At 43.9% G+C, this 20,344-nt stretch overlaps 1 protein-coding gene across 1 annotated transcript in view; it reads right to left on the bottom strand.

The window, feature by feature from the left end:
- LOC115189475 (thioredoxin) overlaps positions 1 to 9,984 on the bottom strand; it is a 15,851-nt gene extending 5,867 nt beyond the window's left edge. Inside the window, exon 1 of the mRNA XM_029748092.1 lies at positions 9,765 to 9,984. Within this exon, the coding sequence (XP_029603952.1) occupies positions 9,765 to 9,788 (24 nt within the window). The 5' untranslated portion in view covers positions 9,789 to 9,984. The remainder of the gene's footprint in view (positions 1 to 9,764) is intronic.
- Positions 9,985 to 20,344: the final 10,360 nt, after the last annotated feature.

The raw sequence follows: 20,344 nt of genomic DNA, 5'->3' as shown, positions 1-20,344 counted from the left end.
TGTGATTAAAGACTAATGTTACAGCTCCAACACCCCCCCTGAGGTCTTCATGTTACCACGACTCTGTGATTAAAGACTAATGTTACAGCTCCAACACCCCCGCTGAGGTCTTCATGTTACCACGACTCTGTGATTAAAGACTAATGTTACAGCTCCATCACCCCCCCTGAGGTCTTCATGTTACCACGACTCTGTGATTAAAGACTAATGTTACAGCTCCAACACCCCCGCTGAGGTCTTCATGTTACCACGACTCTGTGATTAAAGACTAATGTTACAGCTCCAACACCCCCCCTGAGGTCTTCATGTTACCACGACTCTGTGATTAAAGACTAATGTTACAGCTCCATCACCCCCCCTGAGGTCTTCATGTTACCACGACTCTGTGATTAAAGACTAATGTTACAGCTCCAACACCCCCCCTGAGGTACATCCTTCATGTTACCACGACTCTGTGATTAAAGACTAATGTTACAGCTCCAACACCCCCCCTGAGGTCTTCATGTTACCACGACTCTGTGATTAAAGACTAATGTTACAGCTCCAACACCCCCCCTGAGGTACATCCTTCATGTTACCACGACTCTGTGATTAAAGACTAATGTTACAGCTCCATCACCCCCCCTGAGGTCTTCATGTTACCACGACTCTGTGATTAAAGACTAATGTTACAGCTCCATCACCCCCCCTGAGGTCTTCATGTTCCCACGACTCTGTGATTAAAGACTAATGTTACAGCTCCATCACCCCCCCTGAGGTCTTCATGTTACCACGACTCTGTGATTAAAGACTAATGTTACAGCTCCAACACCCCCCCTGAGGTCTTCATGTTACCACGACTCTGTGATTAAAGACTAATGTTACAGCTCCAACACCCCCCCTGAGGTCTTCATGTTACCACGACTCTGTGATTAAAGACTAATGTTACAGCTCCATCACCCCCCCTGAGGTACATCCTTCATGTTACCACGACTCTGTGATTAAAGACTAATGTTACAGCTCCAACACCCCCCCCTGAGGTACATCCTTCATGTTACCACGACTCTGTGATTAAAGACTAATGTTACAGCTCCATCACCCCCCCTGAGGTCTTCATGTTACCACGACTCTGTGATTAAAGACTAATGTTACAGCTCCAACACCCCCCCTGAGGTACATCCTTCATGTTACCACGACTCTGTGATTAAAGACTAATGTTACAGCTCCATCACCCCCCCTGAGGTCTTCATGTTACCACGACTCTGTGATTAAAGACTAATGTTACAGCTCCAACACCCCCCCTGAGGTCTTCATGTTACCACGACTCTGTGATTAAAGACTAATGTTACAGCTCCAACACCCCCCCTGAGGTCTTCATGTTACCACGACTCTGTGATTAAAGACTAATGTTACAGCTCCAACACCCCCCCTGAGGTACATCCTTCATGTTACCACGACTCTGTGATTAAAACACAGGGGATTGAGTAGCCAGAAGTCAAACTAGCCCGTTTCATTGGAAAATGGGTAGATTGCTAATATTTTGTGGTAGTCAGACTCAACAAGGGAAGATTCTGCAAATGGAAAAAGATTAAAATGGGAAAAAAGTAATGTCTCTGGTTATTATGCCTTACCTTTACCCAGGTAGAGGAGGCTCATCACTGGGTTCCCAATATCTATGCCCACAGATTCGTTTTTTATTTTATTTAAACCTTTATTTAAACTAGGCAAGTCAGTTAAGAACAAATAGTTATTTACGATGACGGCCTACCCCCCCAGGGCCAAACCCGGGCCAAATCCGGACCGACGCTGGGCCAATTGCTCGCCACCCTATGGGGGACTCTCAATCGCAGCCGTGATGTGATGCAGCCTGGATGTGTGATATTAAAGAACCATGTGAAGGGAGGCAGAGTGACGGGAAACCAACAGGTTGATCGGTACGAAAGAAGGTCATGAGGAGGTGAAAAGCCTATCAGTGATGCTGGAGGAAGTGAAAAGCCTATCAGAGATGCTGGAGGAAGTGAAAAGCCTGTCAGTGATGCTGGAGGAAGTGAAAAGCCTGTCAGTGATGCTGGAGGAAGTGAAAAGCCTGTCAGTGATGCTGGAGGAAGTGAAAAGCCTGTCAGTGATGCTGGAGGAAGTGAAAAGCCTATCAGTGATGCTGGAGGAAGTGAAAAGCCTGTCAGTGATGCTGGAGGAAGTGAAAAGCCTGTCAGTGATGCTGGAGGAAGTGAAAAGCCTATCAGTGATGCTGGAGGAAGTGAAAAGCCTATCAGTGATGCTGGAGGAAGTGAAAAGCCTATCAGTGATGCTGGAGGAAGTGAAAAGCCTATCAGAGATGCTGGAACGAAGTGAAAAGCCTGTCAGTGATGCTGGAGGAAGTGAAAAGCCTATCAGTGATGCTGGAGGAAGTGAAAAGCCTATCAGTGATGCTGGAGGAAGTGAAAAGCCTATCAGTGATGCTGGAGGAAGTGAAAAGCCTATCAGTGATGCTGGAGGAAGTGAAAAGCCTATCAGTGATGCTGGAGGAAGTGAAAAGCCTATCAGAGATGCTGGAGGAAGTGAAAAGCCTGTCAGTGATGCTGGAGGAAGTGAAAAGCCTATCAGTGATGCTGGAGGAAGTGAAAAGCCTATCAGTGATGCTGGAGGAAGTGAAAAGCCTATCAGAGATGCTGGAGGAAGTGAAAAGCCTATCAGTGATGCTGGAGGAAGTGAAAAGCCTATCAGTGATGCTGGAGGAAGTGAAAAGCCTATCAGTGAAGCTGGAGGAAGTGAAAAGCCTATCAGTGATGCTGGAGGAAGTGAAAAGCCTATCAGTGATGCTGGAGGAAGTGAAAAGCCTATCAGAGATGCTGGAGGAAGTGAAAAGCCTATCAGTGATGCTGGAGGAAGTGAAAAGCCTATCAGTGATGCTGGAGGAAGTGAAAAGCCTATCAGTGATGCTGGAGGAAGTGAAAAGCCTATCAGAGATGCTGGAGGAAGTGAAAAGCCTATCAGAGATGCTGGAGGAAGTGAAAAGCCTATCAGTGATGCTGGAGGAAGTGAAAAGCCTATCAGTGATGCTGGAGGAAGTGAAAAGCCTATCAGTGATGCTGGAGGAAGTGAAAAGCCTATCAGAGATGCTGGAGGAAGTGAAAAGCCTATCAGTGATGCTGGAGGAAGTGAAAAGCCTATCAGTGATGCTGGAGGAAGTGAAAAGCCTATCAGTGATGCTGGAGGAAGTGAAAAGCCTATCAGAGATGCTGGAGGAAGTGAAAAGCCTATCAGAGATGCTGGAGGAAGTGAAAAGCCTATCAGTGATGCTGGAGGAAGTGAAAAGCCTATCAGTGATGCTGGAGGAAGTGAAAAGCCTATCAGTGATGCTGGAGGAAGTGAAAAGCCTATCAGTGATGCTGGAGGAAGTGAAAAGCCTATCAGTGATGCTGAGGTTTCGGCCTCAACAGAAAGGATTCATTAGCTCCAATGTCAAGAGAATTTGTCCCATAAAGCACTGCAGCGTTTTAAAATGCCAAAGAACGGGGCATGTAGCTGCTCAGTGGAAAGGAAATGGAAAGACATTCCGAGGATGGAGGAGCACATGATTACGGTGAATGAGGAAGTAATGGGAAGGTTAAGTGCTGTACTTGTGGGGGAGAACACAATGCAGTATTTGGTGGATGCCAGGTACAGAGAGAGGCTCAGAGAGGCTCAGAGACAATAAGAGAGGCCCAGAGAGGCTCAGAGAGGATAAGAGAGGATATAGAGGCCCAGAGAGGCCCAGAGAGTATAGAGAGGCTCAGAGAGGATATAGAGGCCCAGAGAGGATAGAGAGGCCCAGAGAGGATAGAGAGGCCCAGAGAGGATAGAGAGCCCCAGAGAGGATAGAGGCCCAGAGGCTCAGAGAGGATAGAGAGGCTCAGAGAGGATATAGAGGCCCAGAGAGGATAGAGGCCCAGAGAGGATAGAGAGGCCCAGAGAGGCTCAGAGAGGATAGAGAGGCCCAGAGAGGCTAGAGAGGCTCAGAGAGGCCCAGAGAGGCTCAGAGAGGATAGAGAGAATCAGAGAGGCTATGAAAGACTCAGAGAGGATAGAGAGGCTCAGAGAGGATAAGAGAGGCTCAGAGAGGCTCAGAGATATAGGAATCAGTCATGATGAACAGAATTAGTCAGACCATGAGCGATATAGAATCACGAACAACAGTGGCGCAGCGGCCTAAAGCACTGCATCTCAGTGCTAGAGGCATCACTACAGACCCTGGTTCGATTCCAGGCTGTATCACAGCGGTCTAAAGCACTGCATCTCAGTGCTAGAGGCATCACTACAGACCCTGGTTCGATTCCAGGCTGTATCACAGCGGTCTAAAGCACTGCATCTCAGTGCTAGAGGCGTCACTACAGGCCCTGGTTCGATTCCAGGCCGTATCACAACCCGGCCGTGATTGGGAGTCCCATAGGGCGGCGCACGATTGGCCGAGCGTCGTCCGGGTTAGGGTTTGTCCGGGTTAGGCCGTCATTGTAAATAAGAAATGTGTTCTTAACTGACTTGCCTAGTTAAATAAAGGTTAAATGAAAAAAATACCAATGAAAGTCACACCATGAGTGACATCACACCCCAACACAGTAGGTAGTGGCACGCACCTCCATGATACCATAGAAGAACAAGAAGCAGCCATTTCCTGTTTAATGGTACTACAGTCTTGCACCAAGGATCAGGATAAACATGAGTCTGACAGTTGGAGTGACATTTTGGGGGGGTGGGGGACCCTTGCCTTTTGGCTGATCCATTTGAGGTTTCAGGGTGGGTGGAAACAGAGTTGGGTGGAATCAGTGAGGGTAACCAGAAGTGGTCTTGTGTTAATAGTTTGTGTTTCTGCTGGTCAGAGAGAGCAGACGCTCCACGTTAAACAAATGGGGGCAATGAGATGTGAATTATTTTGCTCTCAAGAAAAGAGCTCCGTTGAATGGAGTGTTTACTGGGATAGCAGTAAATGCAAAAGGTGACCGACAGAAGGGGAAGATTCCCCGGTGTTTGTGATGCTCGTCGTTTGGCGAGACTCAGACAGGGCGGCGAGACTCAGACAGGGCGGCGAGACTCAGACAGGGCGGCGAGACTCAGACAGGGCGGCGAGACTCAGACAGGGCGGCGAGACTCAGACAGGGCGGCGAGACTCAGACAGGGCGGCGAGACTCAGACAGGGCGGCGAGACTCAGACAGGGCGGCGAGACTCAGACAGGGCGGCGAGACTCAGACAGGGCGGCGAGACTCAGACACAGGGTGGCGAGACTCAGACAGGGCGGCGAGACTCAGACAGGGCGGAGAGACTCAGACAGGGCGGCGAGACTCAGACAGGGCGGCGAGACTCAGACAGGGCGGCGAGACTCAGACAGGGCGGCGAGACTCAGACAGGGCGGCGAGACTCAGACAGCGCGTACCAGCTTTTGTGTACCAGCTTTTGTGCCCAATACATTACGTTGTTACAGGTGTCAAGCTTATGGGCAGGTGGCAGCAGTGTGTAAGAGGGCGGTTCCTAGGTGTGAGAAGTGTACAGAAGACGATGAGACAAAATAATGTTTAGCATTGGGGAAAGTAGTGGAATGTGTTAACTGTAGAGGTGCCCATGGAGCTGGGGATCGGAAATGTCCCGTTTGAGAGAGAGGCAAGTTGAGGTTTCCAGGGTTAGAGTAGAGTAGAGTAGATGGTAGGGTATTTAAACAGTGCAGTAGGGTGGTGGGGTTTAGTGTAGGGTTAGATGGTAGGGTATTTAAATAGTGGAGTAGGGTTAGATGGTAGGGTATATAAATAGTGCAGTAGGGTTAGATGGTAGGGTATATAAATAGTGCAGTAGGGTGGTGGGGTTTAGTGTAGGGTTAGATGGTTGGGTATATAAATAGTGGAGTAGGGTTAGATGGTAGGGTATATAAATAGTGCAGTAGGGTTAGATGGTAGGGTATATAAATAGTGGAGTAGGGTTAGATGGTAGGGTATATAAATAGTGCAGTAGGGTGGTGGGTTTAGTGTAGGGTTAGATGGTAGGGTATATAAATAGTGCAGTAGGGTTAGATGGTAGGGTATATAAATAGTGCAGTAGGGTTAGATGGTAGGGTATATAAATAGTGCAGTAGGGTGGTGGGGTTTAGTGTAGGGTTAGATGGTAGGGTATATAAATAGTGGAGTAGGGTGGTGGGGTTTAGTGTAGGGTTAGATGGTAGGGTATATAAATAGTGCAGTAGGGTTAGATGGTAGGGTATATAAATAGTGGAGTAGGGTTAGATGGTAGGGTATATAAATAGTGCAGTAGGGTGGTGGGGTTTAGTGTAGGGTTAGATGGTAGGGTATATAAATAGTGCAGTAGGGTTAGATGGTAGGGTATATAAATAGTGGAGTAGGGTTAGATGGTAGGGTATATAAATAGTGCAGTAGGGTTAGATGGTAGGGTATATAAATAGTGCGGTAGGGTTAGATGGTAGGGTATATAAATAGTGGAGTAGGGTTAGATGGTAGGGTATATAAATAGTGGAGTAGGGTTAGATGGTAGGGTATATAAATAGTGCAGTAGGGTTAGATGGTAGGGTATATAAATAGTGCAGTAGGGTGGTAGGGTTTAGTGTAGGGTTAGATGGTAGGGTATATAAATAGTGCAGTAGGGTTAGATGGTAGGGTATATAAATAGTGCAGTAGGGTTAGATGGTAGGGTATATAAATAGTGCAGTAGGGTGGTGGGGTTTAGAGTAGGGTTAGATGGTAGGGTATATAAATAGTGCAGTAGGGTGGTGGGGTTTAGTGTAGGGTTAGATGGTAGGGTATATAAATAGTGGAGTAGGGTTAGATGGTAGGGTATATAAATAGTGCAGTAGGGTGGTAGGGTTTAGTGTAGGGTTAGATGGTAGGGTATATAAATAGTGCAGTAGGGTTAGATGGTAGGGTATATAAATAGTGCAGTAGGGTTAGATGGTAGGGTATATAAATAGTGCAGTAGGGTGGTAGGGTTTAGTGTAGGGTTAGATGGTAGGGTATATAAATAGTGCAGTAGGGTTAGATGGTAGGGTATATAAATAGTGCAGTAGGGTTAGATGGTAGGGTATATAAATAGTGCAGTAGGGTTAGATGGTAGGGTATATAAATAGTGGAGTAGGGTTAGATGGTAGGGTATATAAATAGTGCAGTAGGGTTAGATGGTAGGGTATATAAATAGTGCAGTAGGGTTAGATGGTAGGGTATATAAATAGTGCAGTAGGGTGGTAGGGTTTAGTGTAGGGTTAGATGGTAGGGTATATAAATAGTGGAGTAGGGTTAGATGGTAGGGTATATAAATAGTGCAGTAGGGTGGTAGGGTTTAGTGTAGGGTTAGATGGTAGGGTATATAAATAGTGGAGTAGGGTGGTAGGGTTTAGTGTAGGGTTAGATGGTAGGGTATATAAATAGTGCAGTAGGGTGGTAGGGTTTAGTGTAGGGTTAGATGGTAGGGTATATAAATAGTGCAGTAGGGTTAGATGGTAGGGTATATAAATAGTGGAGTAGGGTTAGATGGTAGGGTATATAAATAGTGCAGTAGGGTTAGATGGTAGGGTATATAAATAGTGCAGTAGGGTTAGATGGTAGGGTATATAAATAGTGCAGTAGGGTTAGATGGTAGGGTATATAAATAGTGCAGTAGGGTTAGATGGTAGGGTATATAAATAGTGGAGTAGGGTTAGATGGTAGGGTATATAAATAGTGGAGTAGGGTTAGATGGTAGGGTATATAAATAGTGGAGTAGGGTTAGATGGTAGGGTATATAAATAGTGGAGTAGGGTTAGATGGTAGGGTATATAAATAGTGGAGTAGGGTTAGATGGTAGGGTATATAAATAGTGGAGTAGGGTTAGATGGTAGGGTATATAAATAGTGGAGTAGGGTTAGATGGTAGGGTATATAAATAGTGCAGTAGGGTTAGATGGTAGGGTATATAAATAGTGCAGTAGGGTTAGATGGTAGGGTATATAAATAGTGGAGTAGGGTTAGATGGTAGGGTATATAAATAGTGCAGTAGGGTTAGATGGTAGGGTATATAAATAGTGGAGTAGGGTTAGATGGTAGGGTATATAAATAGTGCAGTAGGGTTAGATGGTAGGGTATATAAATAGTGGAGTAGGGTTAGATGGTAGGGTATATAAATAGTGGAGTAGGGTGGTGGGGTTTAGTGTAGGGTTAGATGGTAGGGTATATAAATAGTGGAGTAGGGTTAGATGGTAGGGTATATAAATAGTGCAGTAGGGTTAGATCGTAGGGTATATAAATAGTGGAGTAGGGTTAGATGGTAGGGTATATAAATAGTGCAGTAGGGTTAGATGGTAGGGTATATAAATAGTGCAGTAGGGTTAGATGGTAGGGTATATAAATAGTGGAGTAGGGTTAGATGGTAGGGTATATAAATAGTGCAGTAGTGTGGTAGGGTTTAGTGTAGGGTTAGATGGTAGGGTATATAAATAGTGGAGTAGGGTTAGATGGTAGGGTATATAAATAGTGCAGTAGGGTTAGATGGTAGGGTATATAAATAGTGGAGTAGGGTTAGATGGTAGGGTATATAAATAGTGGAGTAGGGTTAGATGGTAGGGTATATAAATAGTGCAGTAGTGTGGTAGGGTTTAGTGTAGGGTTAGATGGTAGGGTATTTAAGCACATTATAAGGGAGGTTATTCACCAGTCTAGCAGGTGGCGGTAACGCAACATTTATTGGGAACCAACCAACGACCTTAAACCGTCATGGAAGAAGAAGAACGGCGGTACCGAGTACCGAATGAATGAGCCTGCGGGCAGACCGACAGACGGGGATAAATGTCGGATAAATCTTTACTTTAGTTCTGTCTTTTAACGACATGGTTAGCTAACTAAAATACTCATCCTTGACACATGATTGTTGATCTGTGGTGCCCACACTTTGAGCCACGTGTTACGGGACGTATAGCATGAACCAAGCACATGGTAGAAACACATCAAACACATGGTTAGCATGTTAGCTAACGTTATCTGTCTAATGTACAGACTGACAAGATGGAGCGATGCTAATAAAAACGACAAAATGTAGCTAAACCGGCTAGCTAGCATGTTAACTAGCACTGGCTCAAAGTCTGACTTGCTGTTTAATGCAACTATAGTAAAAATAAAAAGCCTTTGCTAAATCACACCAACCATTCATTGTATATAAGTAGCAGTTGTTGCCTAAACGTTTTAAACCATTTTGTAACCTCAGGGCCTGTAATATCTAGACTAGGTAGGGCTGAAAGTACCGTGAAACACCCGGTGAATTACTCTGCGGTTATTCCCGTTAAAGGCCGGGGCCCGTTACCAGAAAAACGGAGAAAGACGAGTCGGTATGAATATCTCATAACAGCATGTCCTTCTAGCTAACTGTTCTTATACAAATAAAAAACACACTAAAATGTGTTAGCTGTATTAAATAATTATCGTGTTTTAATAGTATCGTTTTGAGTTGTGTTGAATTAAAATGGTGAGACGTCAACATGGCGAATATGGTTTGGGTGAACCCACTGCCCTCACTAGACCACTGCTACCCAGTTATCTCAATTCACAAAAATGCACATTTTTCATTCAAATGTAATGTGTGCATCTGTTCAAGTCGCTAAGTAAAGTAACTAGCGAACGGTAGCTAGTTTTATTTATTGAAAAACTAAAAACATGGTAAAGCGAGAGGTTTGCAACAACGTGCCTGTCCGTCCTGACCCATTTCCAGCAGGTCTGGTTGTCGCCTAATCTAACTATATCTACAGTAAACTGGTTAGTAATGATAAAGATATAGGAACGGCATCTCACCTTATCTTCTATTATGATGATCATGTTGATAGATAGAGACAGTCCTGACTGCTGCTGGATTTCCTCCCTGGTTGGCTGTTTCGAGCAGCGACACTGTGGACAAGACTAAAGCTCTGCGCTGAACGGGACAAGTCCGTTATACAGGGGAGGGTTATGGAAATGTTATTTCACAATAATCCTGCCCCTCTCTCTCTCTCTCTCTCTCTCTCTCTCTCTCTCTACGTTATTTAGTTCAGCCCGTTATACAGGGGAGGGTTATGGAAATGTTATTTCACAATAATCCTGCCCCTCTCTCTCTCTCTCTCTCTCTCCCTCTCTCTCTACGTTATTTAGTTCAGCCCGTTATACAGGGGAGGGTTATAGAAATGTTATTTCACAATAATCCTGCCCCTCTCTCTCTCTCTCTCACTCTCTCTCTCACTCTACGTTATTTAGTTCAGCCCGTTATACAGGGGAGGGTTATAGAAATGTTATTTCACAATAATCCTGCCCCTCTCTCTCTCTCTCTCACTCTCTCTCTCTCTCTACGTTATTTAGTTCAGCCCGTTATACAGGGGAGGGTTATAGAAATGTTATTTCACAATAATCCTGCCCCTCTCTCTCTCTCTCTCTCTATCTCTCTCTCACTCTCTCTCTCACTCTCTCTCTCTCTCTCTCTACACTAGTTAGTTCAGCCTGTTCATGGTGTGTCGACAACAGACTGTTGTGTATTGATTCTCGACAAGCTCTTGTCTCTCAGTTATATTAACCTACTGTTGCATAGCAGTCCTACGACCGTAAGGTTACACCTGCACTTCAGACACACGCTGTAATGTGAGGAGTAAGTTAGTCAAGTAAACCCCCTGGACAGGACGCTAGTCCATTCTAGTACTAATATAATATATAATAATAATATTATTATTATAATATAATAATATAATATATGTAACTAATATACTGACAGCCCCATGTAGTGTAGTGTTCCATTCTGGTTCATCAAGACAGTGGTATACTGACAGCATCATGTAGTGTTCCATTCTGGTTCATCAAGACAGTGGTATACTGACAGCATCATGTAGTGTTCCATTCTGGTTCATCAAGACAGTGGTATACTGACAGCATCATGTAGTGTTCCATTCTGGTTCATCAAGACAGTGGTATACTGACAGCATCATGTAGTGTTCCATTCTGGTTCATCAAGACAGTGGTATACTGACAGCATCATGTAGTGTTCCATTCTGGTTCATCAAGACAGTGGTATACTGGCAGCATCATGTAGTGTTCCATTCTGGTTCATCAAGACAGTGGTATACTGACAGCCCCATGTAGTGTTCCATTCTGGTTCATCAAGACAGTGGTATACTGACAGCATCATGTAGTGTTCCATTCTGGTTCATCAAGACAGTGGTATACTGACAGCATCATGTAGTGTTCCATTCTGGTTCATCAAGACAGTGGTATACTGACAGCATCATGTAGTGTTCCATTCTGGTTCATCAAGACAGTGGTATACTGACAGCATCATGTAGTGTTCCATTCTGGTTCATCAAGACAGTGGTATACTGACAGCATCTTGTAGTGTTCCATTCTGGTTCATCAAGACAGTGGTATACTGACAGCATCATGTAGTGTTCCATTCTGGTTCATCAAGACAGTGGTATACTGACAGCATCATGTAGTGTTCCATTCTGGTTCATCAAGACAGTGGTATACTGACAGCCCCATGTAGTGTTCCATTCTGGTTCATCAAGACAGTGGTATACTGACAGCCCCATGTAGTGTTCCATTCTGGTTCATCAAGACAGTGGTATACTGACAGCCCCATGTAGTGTAGTGTTCCATTCTGGTTCATCAAGACAGTGGTATACTGACAGCCCCATGTAGTGTTCCATTCTGGTTCATCAAGACAGTGGTATACTGACAGCATCATGTAGTGTTCCATTCTGGTTCATCAAGACAGTGGTATACTGACAGCATCATGTAGTGTTCCATTCTGGTTCATCAAGACAGTGGTATACTGACAGCATCATGTAGTGTTCCATTCTGGTTCATCAAGACAGTGGTATACTGACAGCATCATGTAGTGTTCCATTCTGGTTCATCAAGACAGTGGTATACTGACAGCCTCATGTAGTGTAGTGTTCCATTCTGGTTCATCAAGACAGTGGTATACTGACAGCCCCATGTAGTGTTCCATTCTGGTTCATCAAGACAGTGGTATACTGACAGCATCATGTAGTGTTCCATTCTGGTTCATCAAGACAGTGGTATACTGACAGCATCATGTAGTGTTCCATTCTGGTTCATCAAGACAGTGGTATACTGACAGCATCATGTAGTGTTCCATTCTGGTTCATCAAGACAGTGGTATACTGACAGCATCATGTAGTGTTCCATTCTGGTTCATCAAGACAGTGGTATACTGACAGCATCATGTAGTGTTCCATGCTTGACAGGTGCTCCTTTGATGCTACTGGAGCTCAAGCTGTCACACACACACACACACAACACAACACACACACACACTGATCTACGTTCAGTTTTGCATTGTAATGAAGGATATATGTGTTGTATAACTGATCCTAGACCTGGTATTAGGAGCCTGTAATGAAGGATATATGTGTTGTATAACTGATCCTAGACCTGGTATTAGGAGCCTGTAATGAAGGATATATGTGTTGTATAACTGATCCTAGACCTGGTATTAGGAGCCTGTAATGAAGGATACATGTGTTGTATAACTGATCCTAGACCTGGTATTAGGAGCCTGTAATGAAGGATATGTGGGGTTGTATAACTGATCCTAGACCTGGTATTAGGAGCCTGTAATGAAGGATATATGTGTTGTATAACTGATCCTAGACCTGGTATTAGGAGCCTGTAATGAAGAATATATGTGTTGTATAACTGATCCTAGACCTGGTATTAGGAGCCTGTAATGAAGGATATATGTGTTGTATAACTGATCCTAGACCTGGTATTAGGAGCCTGTAATGAAGGATACATGTGTTGTATAACTGATCCTAGACCTGGTATTAGGAGCCTGTAATGAAGAATATATGTGCTTTATAACTGATCCTAGACCTGGTATTAGGAGCCTGTAATGAAGGATATATGTGTTGTATAACTGATCCTAGACCTGGTATTAGGAGCCTGTAATGAAGAATATATGTGTTATATAACTGATCCTAGACCTGGTATTAGGAGCCTGTAATGAAGGATACACCCTAAATCCTCTCGTCTCCTGTTGACCGCATCCTGATTGGTCCACACATCAAGGGGCGGTTGGGCTGTGTTACCATAGAGACGAGGGGGAGGTGTCAGAACAACCAAATGTGATTCTAATCAGAGATGCTGTGAAATTATTATCAAAGAGTGTTTAATTAATGCAACATCGCCTGAATGAACAACATGAAAGGAGAATCCCTATAAACAAGCATTGCACGCACACACACACACACGCACGCACGCACGCACGCACACACACACACACACACACACACACACACACACACACACACACACACACACATCTGAAGGGAGAGGATATGGGGTCCTTCATGTACAACACCAAAACATTCAAGCAAAGGAGCACCTTATTGAACAGAGTTTAAACACTGAGGACGGGGACACCTTATTGAACAGAGTTTAAACACTGAGGACGGGGACACCTTATTGAACAGAGTTTAAACACTGAGGACGGGGACACCTTATTGAATAGAGTTTAAAGGACGGGGACACCTTATTGAATAGAGTTTAAAGGACGGGGACACCTTATTGAATAGAGTTTAAAGGACGGGGACACCTTATTGAATAGAGTTTAAAGGACGGGGACACCTTATTGAATAGAGTTTAAACACTGAGGACAGGACACTTTATTACTACAATGTTACAGGCAACACTATCAATATAATAATAATATATATAATTTAGTTTCCCCATACTGACAACACTATCAATATAATAATAATATATATAATTTAGTTTCCCCATACTGACAACACTATCAATATAATAATAATATATATAATTTAGTTTCCCCATACTGACAACACTATCAATATAATAATAATATATATAATTTAGTTTCCCCATGCTGACAACACTATCAATATAATAATAATATATATAATTTAGTTTCCCCATACAGACAACACTATCAATATAATAATAATATGTCATTTAGTTTCCCCATACAGACAACACTATCAATATAATAATAATATATATAATTTAGTTTCCCCATACAGACAACACTATCAATATAATATGAATATATGTCATTTAGCATAACTTACAGTCATGTGTTCATACATTTAACATACAGGTGGTCCCGGGAATCAAACCCACTATCCTGGCCTTGCGAGCTCTATGCTCTACCAGCTGAGCTACAGAGGACCACAGTCAGAAATGTTTTCACTACACTGTTGAAGACAACAGAAACAGAATCTTATTGTATCTCTGTGGTGAAGATGTCTGTGATTTGGCCAGTCACCACTCACATACTAGGTGGTGTGCATGTCTGTGTGTGTGTGTGTGTTCTGTGTGTGTTGCGTGTGTGTGTTTGCCTGCGCTTGAATGGATGTGAGAGGCAGGTGTCTATGTTAATGGAGGTGAGAGGCAGGTGTCTATGTTAATGTTTTCTCATATCTCCTTCATCCACTCTGACCATTCAACTGTCTCGTGAATAAATAAAAGAAACAGAGAGAAACAGAAAGAGAGAGGGATTGAGAGAGCGAGGGGGGAGGAGGTTAGGAGAGAGAGAGAGAGGCAGAGAGAGAGAGGAGGTTAGGAGAGAGAGAGAGAGAGAGAGGCCGAGAGAGAGAGGAGGTTAGGAGAGAGAGAGAGAGAGAGGCAGAGAGAGAGAGGAGGTTAGGAGAGAGAGAGGCAGAGAGAGAGAGGCAGTTAGGAGAGAGAGAGAGAGAGAGGCAGAGAGAGAGAGGAGGTTAGGAGAGAGAGAGGCAGAGAGAGAGAGGAAGTTAGGAGAGAGAGAGAGAGGCAGAGAGAGAGAGAGAGGAGGTTAGGAGAGAAAGAGAGAGAGAGGCAGAGAGAGAGAGGAGGTTAGGAGAGAGAGAGAGAGGCAGAGAGAGAGAGGAGGTTAGGAGAGAGGGAGAGAGAGAGAGGCAGAGAGAGAGAGGAGGTTAGGAGAGAGAGAGAGAGAGCGAGACAGAGAGAGAGAGAGAGACAGAGAGAGAGAGAGAGAGAGACAGACAGACAGAGAGAGAGAGAGGAGGTTAGGAGGGAGGAGGTTAGGAGAGAGGGAGGAGGTTAGGAGAGAAAGAGAGAGGAGGTTAGGAGAGAGAGAGAGGAGGTTAGGAGAGAGGAGGTTAGGAGAGAGAGAGAGGAGGTTAGGAGAGAGGAGGTTAGGAGAGAGAGAGAGGAGGTTAGGAGAGAGAGAGGCAGAGAGAGGAGGTTAGGAGAGAGGAGGTTAGGAGAGAGGAGGTTAGGAGAGAGAGGAGGTTAGGAGAGAGGAGGTTAGGAGAGAGGTTAGGAGAGAGGAGGTTAGGAGAGAGGAGGTTAGGAGAGAGGAGGTTAGGAGAGAGGGGGTTAGGAGAGAGGAGGTTAGGAGAGAGGAGGTTAGGAGAGAGGAGGTTAGGAGAGAGGAGGTTAGGAGAAAGGAGGTTAGGAGAGAGGAGGTTAGGAGAGAGAGAGGAGGTTAGGAGAGAGGAGGTTAGGAGAGAGAGAGAGAGGAGGTTAGGAGAGAGGAGGTTAGGAGAGAGGAGGTTAGGAGAGAGGAGGTTAGGAGAGAGAGGAGGTTAGGAGAGAGGAGGTTAGGAGAGAGAGGAGGTTAGGAGAGAGGAGGTTAGGAGAGAGGAGGTTAGGAGAGAGAGGAGGTTAGGAGAGAGGGGAGGTTAGGAGAGGGAGGAGGTTAGGAGAGAGGAGGTTAGGAGAGAGGAGGTTAGGAGAGAGGAGGTTAGGAGAGAGGAGGTTAGGAGAGAGGGGAGGAATTGAAGAGAAAAAGAGACCTAGAGAGGAGACAAAAATAAGGAGAAGAGAGAATTCTAACCAGGGTAGAAAAGAGATATTAATACCCCACCTGTGTGTGTGTGTCTGTGTCTGTGTGTGTGTGTGTGTGTGTGTGTGTGAAGCCAGGCTCCCCCCCCCCCCAATTGTATTTATTTATATATATATAAATAATGTATCTTTAGTGTCTCTGCGTTTCTGAATTTTCCTTCAATTGGCAAGAAGCTGAACGTATCTCACCGAAGAAAGAATCAGAGTGAGCGAAACAGCGCCCCTCTGTCCCTCTATGTGTAGACCATGTATCTGATGCTGTGTGGTCCAAAAGAGTATGACATTGTTGCCGACCTGTAGCGTTGAAGCCAGCGAGTATTTAGCCTCCGTTGATATTTTCTTTACTTAATTGTTGTACTTAATTCTCCGTAATGGCTAATGATTATAACTTCGATTCCGATCCAACCATTAATTCATACATTGTTTTGCCCCTGGCCTGAGAGGATAGAAGTTCAATATGTAGCTAGATGTAGAAGGCTAATGTTAACTAGCTAATGTTGCCCATGAATGGAAGTTAGGCTAGCGAGCATTTTAGCCATGTAGCCTAGGACAACAAACAAGAAAACTTTGTACTTCATGACCTTCACTTCAGCAGATGAATTCATGAACTTCTTAGACAAAAAAAAGATCATGATCATTGGAAAGCGAATTACGGACTCCTCTTTGAATCTGTGTATTTCTCCAAAAACTCAGTTGTCCTGTGTCTGCACATCACTGCCAGGACCTCCGATCAAGGGAGACACTCAAGTTTTTTTAATCCTGTATCTCTGTGAAAATAATCATGGCCTCTAAACCTTTCCAGCTGCATACTGGACCCTATTCCAACTAAACTAGTGAAAGAGCTGCTTCCTGTGCTTGGCCCTCCTATGTTGAACATAATAAACGGCTCTCTATCCACCGGATGTTTACCAAACTCACTAAAAGTGGCAGTAATAAAGCCTCTCTTGAAAAAGCCAAAACTTGACCCAGAGAAAAAAAAAAAAAAAGTTTGGTTTATATCGAATCTTCCATTCCTCTCAAAAATTTTAGAAAAAGTTGTTGCGCAGCAACTCACTGCCTTCCTGAAGACAAACAATGTATACGAAACGCTCCAGTCTGGTTTTAGACCCCATCATAGTACTGAGACTGCACTTGTGAAGGTGGTAAATGACCTTTTAATGGCGTCAGACCAAGGCTCTGCATCTGTCCTTGTGCTCCTAGTGCAGCTTTTGATACCATCGATCACCACATTCTTTTGGAGAGATTGGAAACGCAAATTGGTCTACACGGACAAGTTCTGACCTGGTTTAGATCTTATCTATCAGAAAGGTATCAGTTTGTCTCTGTGGATGGTTTGTCCTCGGCGTTACTCTGCACCCTGATCTCTCTTTTGACGAACATATCAAGAATATGTCAAGGGCAGCTTTTTCCATCTTTGTAACATTGCAAAAATCGGAAAAGTTCTGTCCAAAAATGACGCAGAAAAATGTATCCATGCTTTTGTCACTTCTAGATTAGACTACTGCAATGCTCTACTCTCCGGCTACCCGGATAAAACACTAAATAAACTTCAGTTAGTACTAAATACGGCTGCTAGAATCTTGACTAGAACCAACAAAATTCAATCATATTACTCCAGTGCTAGCCTCCCTACACTGGCTTCCTGTTAAGGCTAGAGTTGATTTCAAGGTTTTACTTCTAACCTACAAAGCATTACATGGGCTTGTTCCTACCTATCTCTCTGATTTGGTCCTGCCGTACATACCTACACGTACGCTACGGTCACAAGACGCAGGCCTCCTTACTGTCCCTAGAATTTCTAAGCAAACAGCTGGAGGCAGGGCTTTCTCCTATAGAGCTCCATTTTTATAGAATGGTCTGTCTATTCATGTGAGAGACACGGTCTCGACCTTTAAGTCTTTATTGAAGACTCATCTCTTCAGCAGGTCCTATGATTGCGTATAGCCTGGCCCAGGGGTGTAAAGGTGAACAGAAAGACACTGGAGCGACGAAACGCCCTTGCTGTCTCTGCCTGGCCGGTTCTCCTCTCTCCACTGGGATTCTCTTTCATGCCGTCCCGTGCGTTAAGTCGTGCCAGGCTTTTTTTCACTAAAACTCAACTTGAATGGGTTGAGTCACTGATGTGCTCTTCCTGTCTGGTCTTGTGCTCTTCCTGTCTGGTCTTGTGCTCTTCCTGTCTGGTCTTGTGCTCTTCCTGTCTGGTCTTGCGCCCCCCTCGGGCTTGCGCCCCCCTCGGGCTTGCGCCCCCCTCGGGCTTGCGCCCCCCTCGGGCTTGCGTCCCCCTCGGGCTTGTGCCCCCCTCGGGCTTGTGCGGTGGAAGAGACCTGCTGTCTCGACCTCTGAATGCTCGGCTATGAAAAGCTTTGTCATTATGGGGTAATATTGTGTAGATTTGATGAAGGAAAAAAAACACAATTGAATCCATTTTAGAATAACGCTGTAATGTAAAAAAAAAAAGTTTAAAAAGTGTGAATACTTTCCGAATGCACTGTATATCACTGTGTCAAGGGATATGAACTAACAGGTTATAGAAAAAACAACGCAATTATCACAATAGATAGGTTGTTATATGTCTTTTTTCTGGCTTGGCTTCCCCATGATTTTACCCACACCACGGATGCAGATTGGTGTCTAGCTGTAGACTAGTTGTCTAGTGATATTGGTGTCTAGTGATATTGGTGTCTAGTGATATTGGTGTCTAGTGATATTGGTGTCTAGTGATATTGGTGTTTAGCTGTAGGCTAGTTGTCTAGTGATATTGGTGTTTAGCTGTAGGCTAGTTGTCTAGTGATATTGGTGTCTAGTGATATTGGTGTCTAGTGATATTGGTGTCTAGCTGTAGACTCGTTTTCTAGTGATATTGGTGTCTAGTGATATTGTTGTCTAGTGATATTGTTGTCTAGTGATATTGGTGCCTAGTGATATTGGTGTCTAGCTGTAGGCTAGTTGTCTAGTGATATTGGTGTCTAGTGATATTGGTGCTTAGCTGTAGACTAGTTTTCTAGTGATATTGGTGTCTAGTGATATTGGTGTCTAGTGATATTGGTGTGTAGCTGTAGGCTAGTTGTCTAGTGATATTGGTGTCTAGTGATATTGTTGTCTAGTGATATTGGTGTCTAGTGATATTGGTGTTTAGCTGTAGGCTAGTTGTCTAGTGATATTGGTGTCTAGTGATATTGGTGTCTAGTGATATTGGTGTCTAGTGATATTGGTGTCTAGTGACATTGGTTTCTAGTGATATTGGTGTCTAGTTGTAGACTAGTTGTCTAGTGATATTGGTGTCTATTGATATTGGTATCTAGTGATATTGGTGTCTAGCTGTAGGCTAGTTGTCTAGTGATATTGGTGTCTAGTGATATTGGTGTCTAGCTGTAGGCTAGTTGTCTAGTGATATTGGTGTTTAGCTGTAGGCTAGTTGTATAGTGATATTGGTGTCTAGTGATATTGGTGTCAAGTGATATTGGTGTCTAGCTGTAGGCTAGTTGTCTAGTGATATTGGTGTCTAGTGATATTGGTGTCTAGCTGCAGGCTAGTTGTCTAGTGATATTGGTGTCTAGTGATATTGGTGTCTAGCTGTAGGCTAGTTGTCTAGTGATATTGGTGTCTAGCTGCAGGCTAGTTGTCTAGTGATATTGGTGTCTAGTGATATTGGTGTCTAGCTGTAGACTAGTTGTCTAGTGATATTGGTGTCTAGTGATATTGGTGTCTAGTGATATTGGTGTCTAGCTGCAGGCTAGTTGTCTAGTGATATTGGTGTCTAGTGATATTGGTGTCTAGTGATATTGGTGTCTAGTGATATTGGTGTCTAGCTGCAGGCTAGTTGTCTAGTGATATTGGTGTCTAGTGATATTGGTGTCTAGTGATATTGGTGTCTAGTGATATTGGTGTCTAGCTGTAGGCTAGTTGTCTAGTGATATTGATGTCTAGCTGTAGACTAGTTGTCTAGTGATATTGGTGTCTAGTGATATTGGTGTCTAGTGATATTGGTGTCTAGCTGTAGACTAGTTGTCTAGTGATATTGGTGTCTAGTGATATTGGTGTCTAGTGATATTGGTGTCTAGCTGCAGGCTAGTTGTCTAGTGATATTGGTGTCTAGTGATATTGGTGTCTAGTGATATTGGTGTCTAGCTGCAGGCTAGTTGTCTAGTGATATTGGTGTCTAGTGATATTGGTGTCTAGTTATAGACTAGTTGTCTAGTGATATTGGTGTCTAGTGATATTGGTGTCTAGCTGTAGACTAGTTGTCTAGTGATATTGGTGTCTAGTGATATTGGTGTCTAGTGATATTGGTGTCTAGCTGTAGGCTAGTTGTCTAGTGATATTGGTGTCTAGCTGTAGACTAGTTGTCTAGTGATATTGGTGTCTAGCTGTAGACTAGTTGTCTAGTGATATTGGTGTCTAGTGATATTGGTGTCTAGCTGTAGGCTAGTTGTCTAGTGATATTGGTGTCTCGCTGCAGGCTAGTTGTCTAGTGATATTGGTGTCTAGTGATATTGGTGTTTAGTGATATTGGTGTCTAGTTGTAGACTAGTTGTCTAGTGATATTGGTGTCTAGTGATATTGGTGTCTAGTGGTATTGGTGTCTA

The sequence above is a fragment of the Salmo trutta genome, unplaced genomic scaffold, assembly GCF_901001165.1.
Source record: "Salmo trutta unplaced genomic scaffold, fSalTru1.1, whole genome shotgun sequence".
NCBI lineage: Eukaryota > Metazoa > Chordata > Actinopteri > Salmoniformes > Salmonidae > Salmo > Salmo trutta.
Note: the sequence above shows the minus strand (reverse complement) of the source record. Positions and strands in the feature narration are given on the sequence as shown.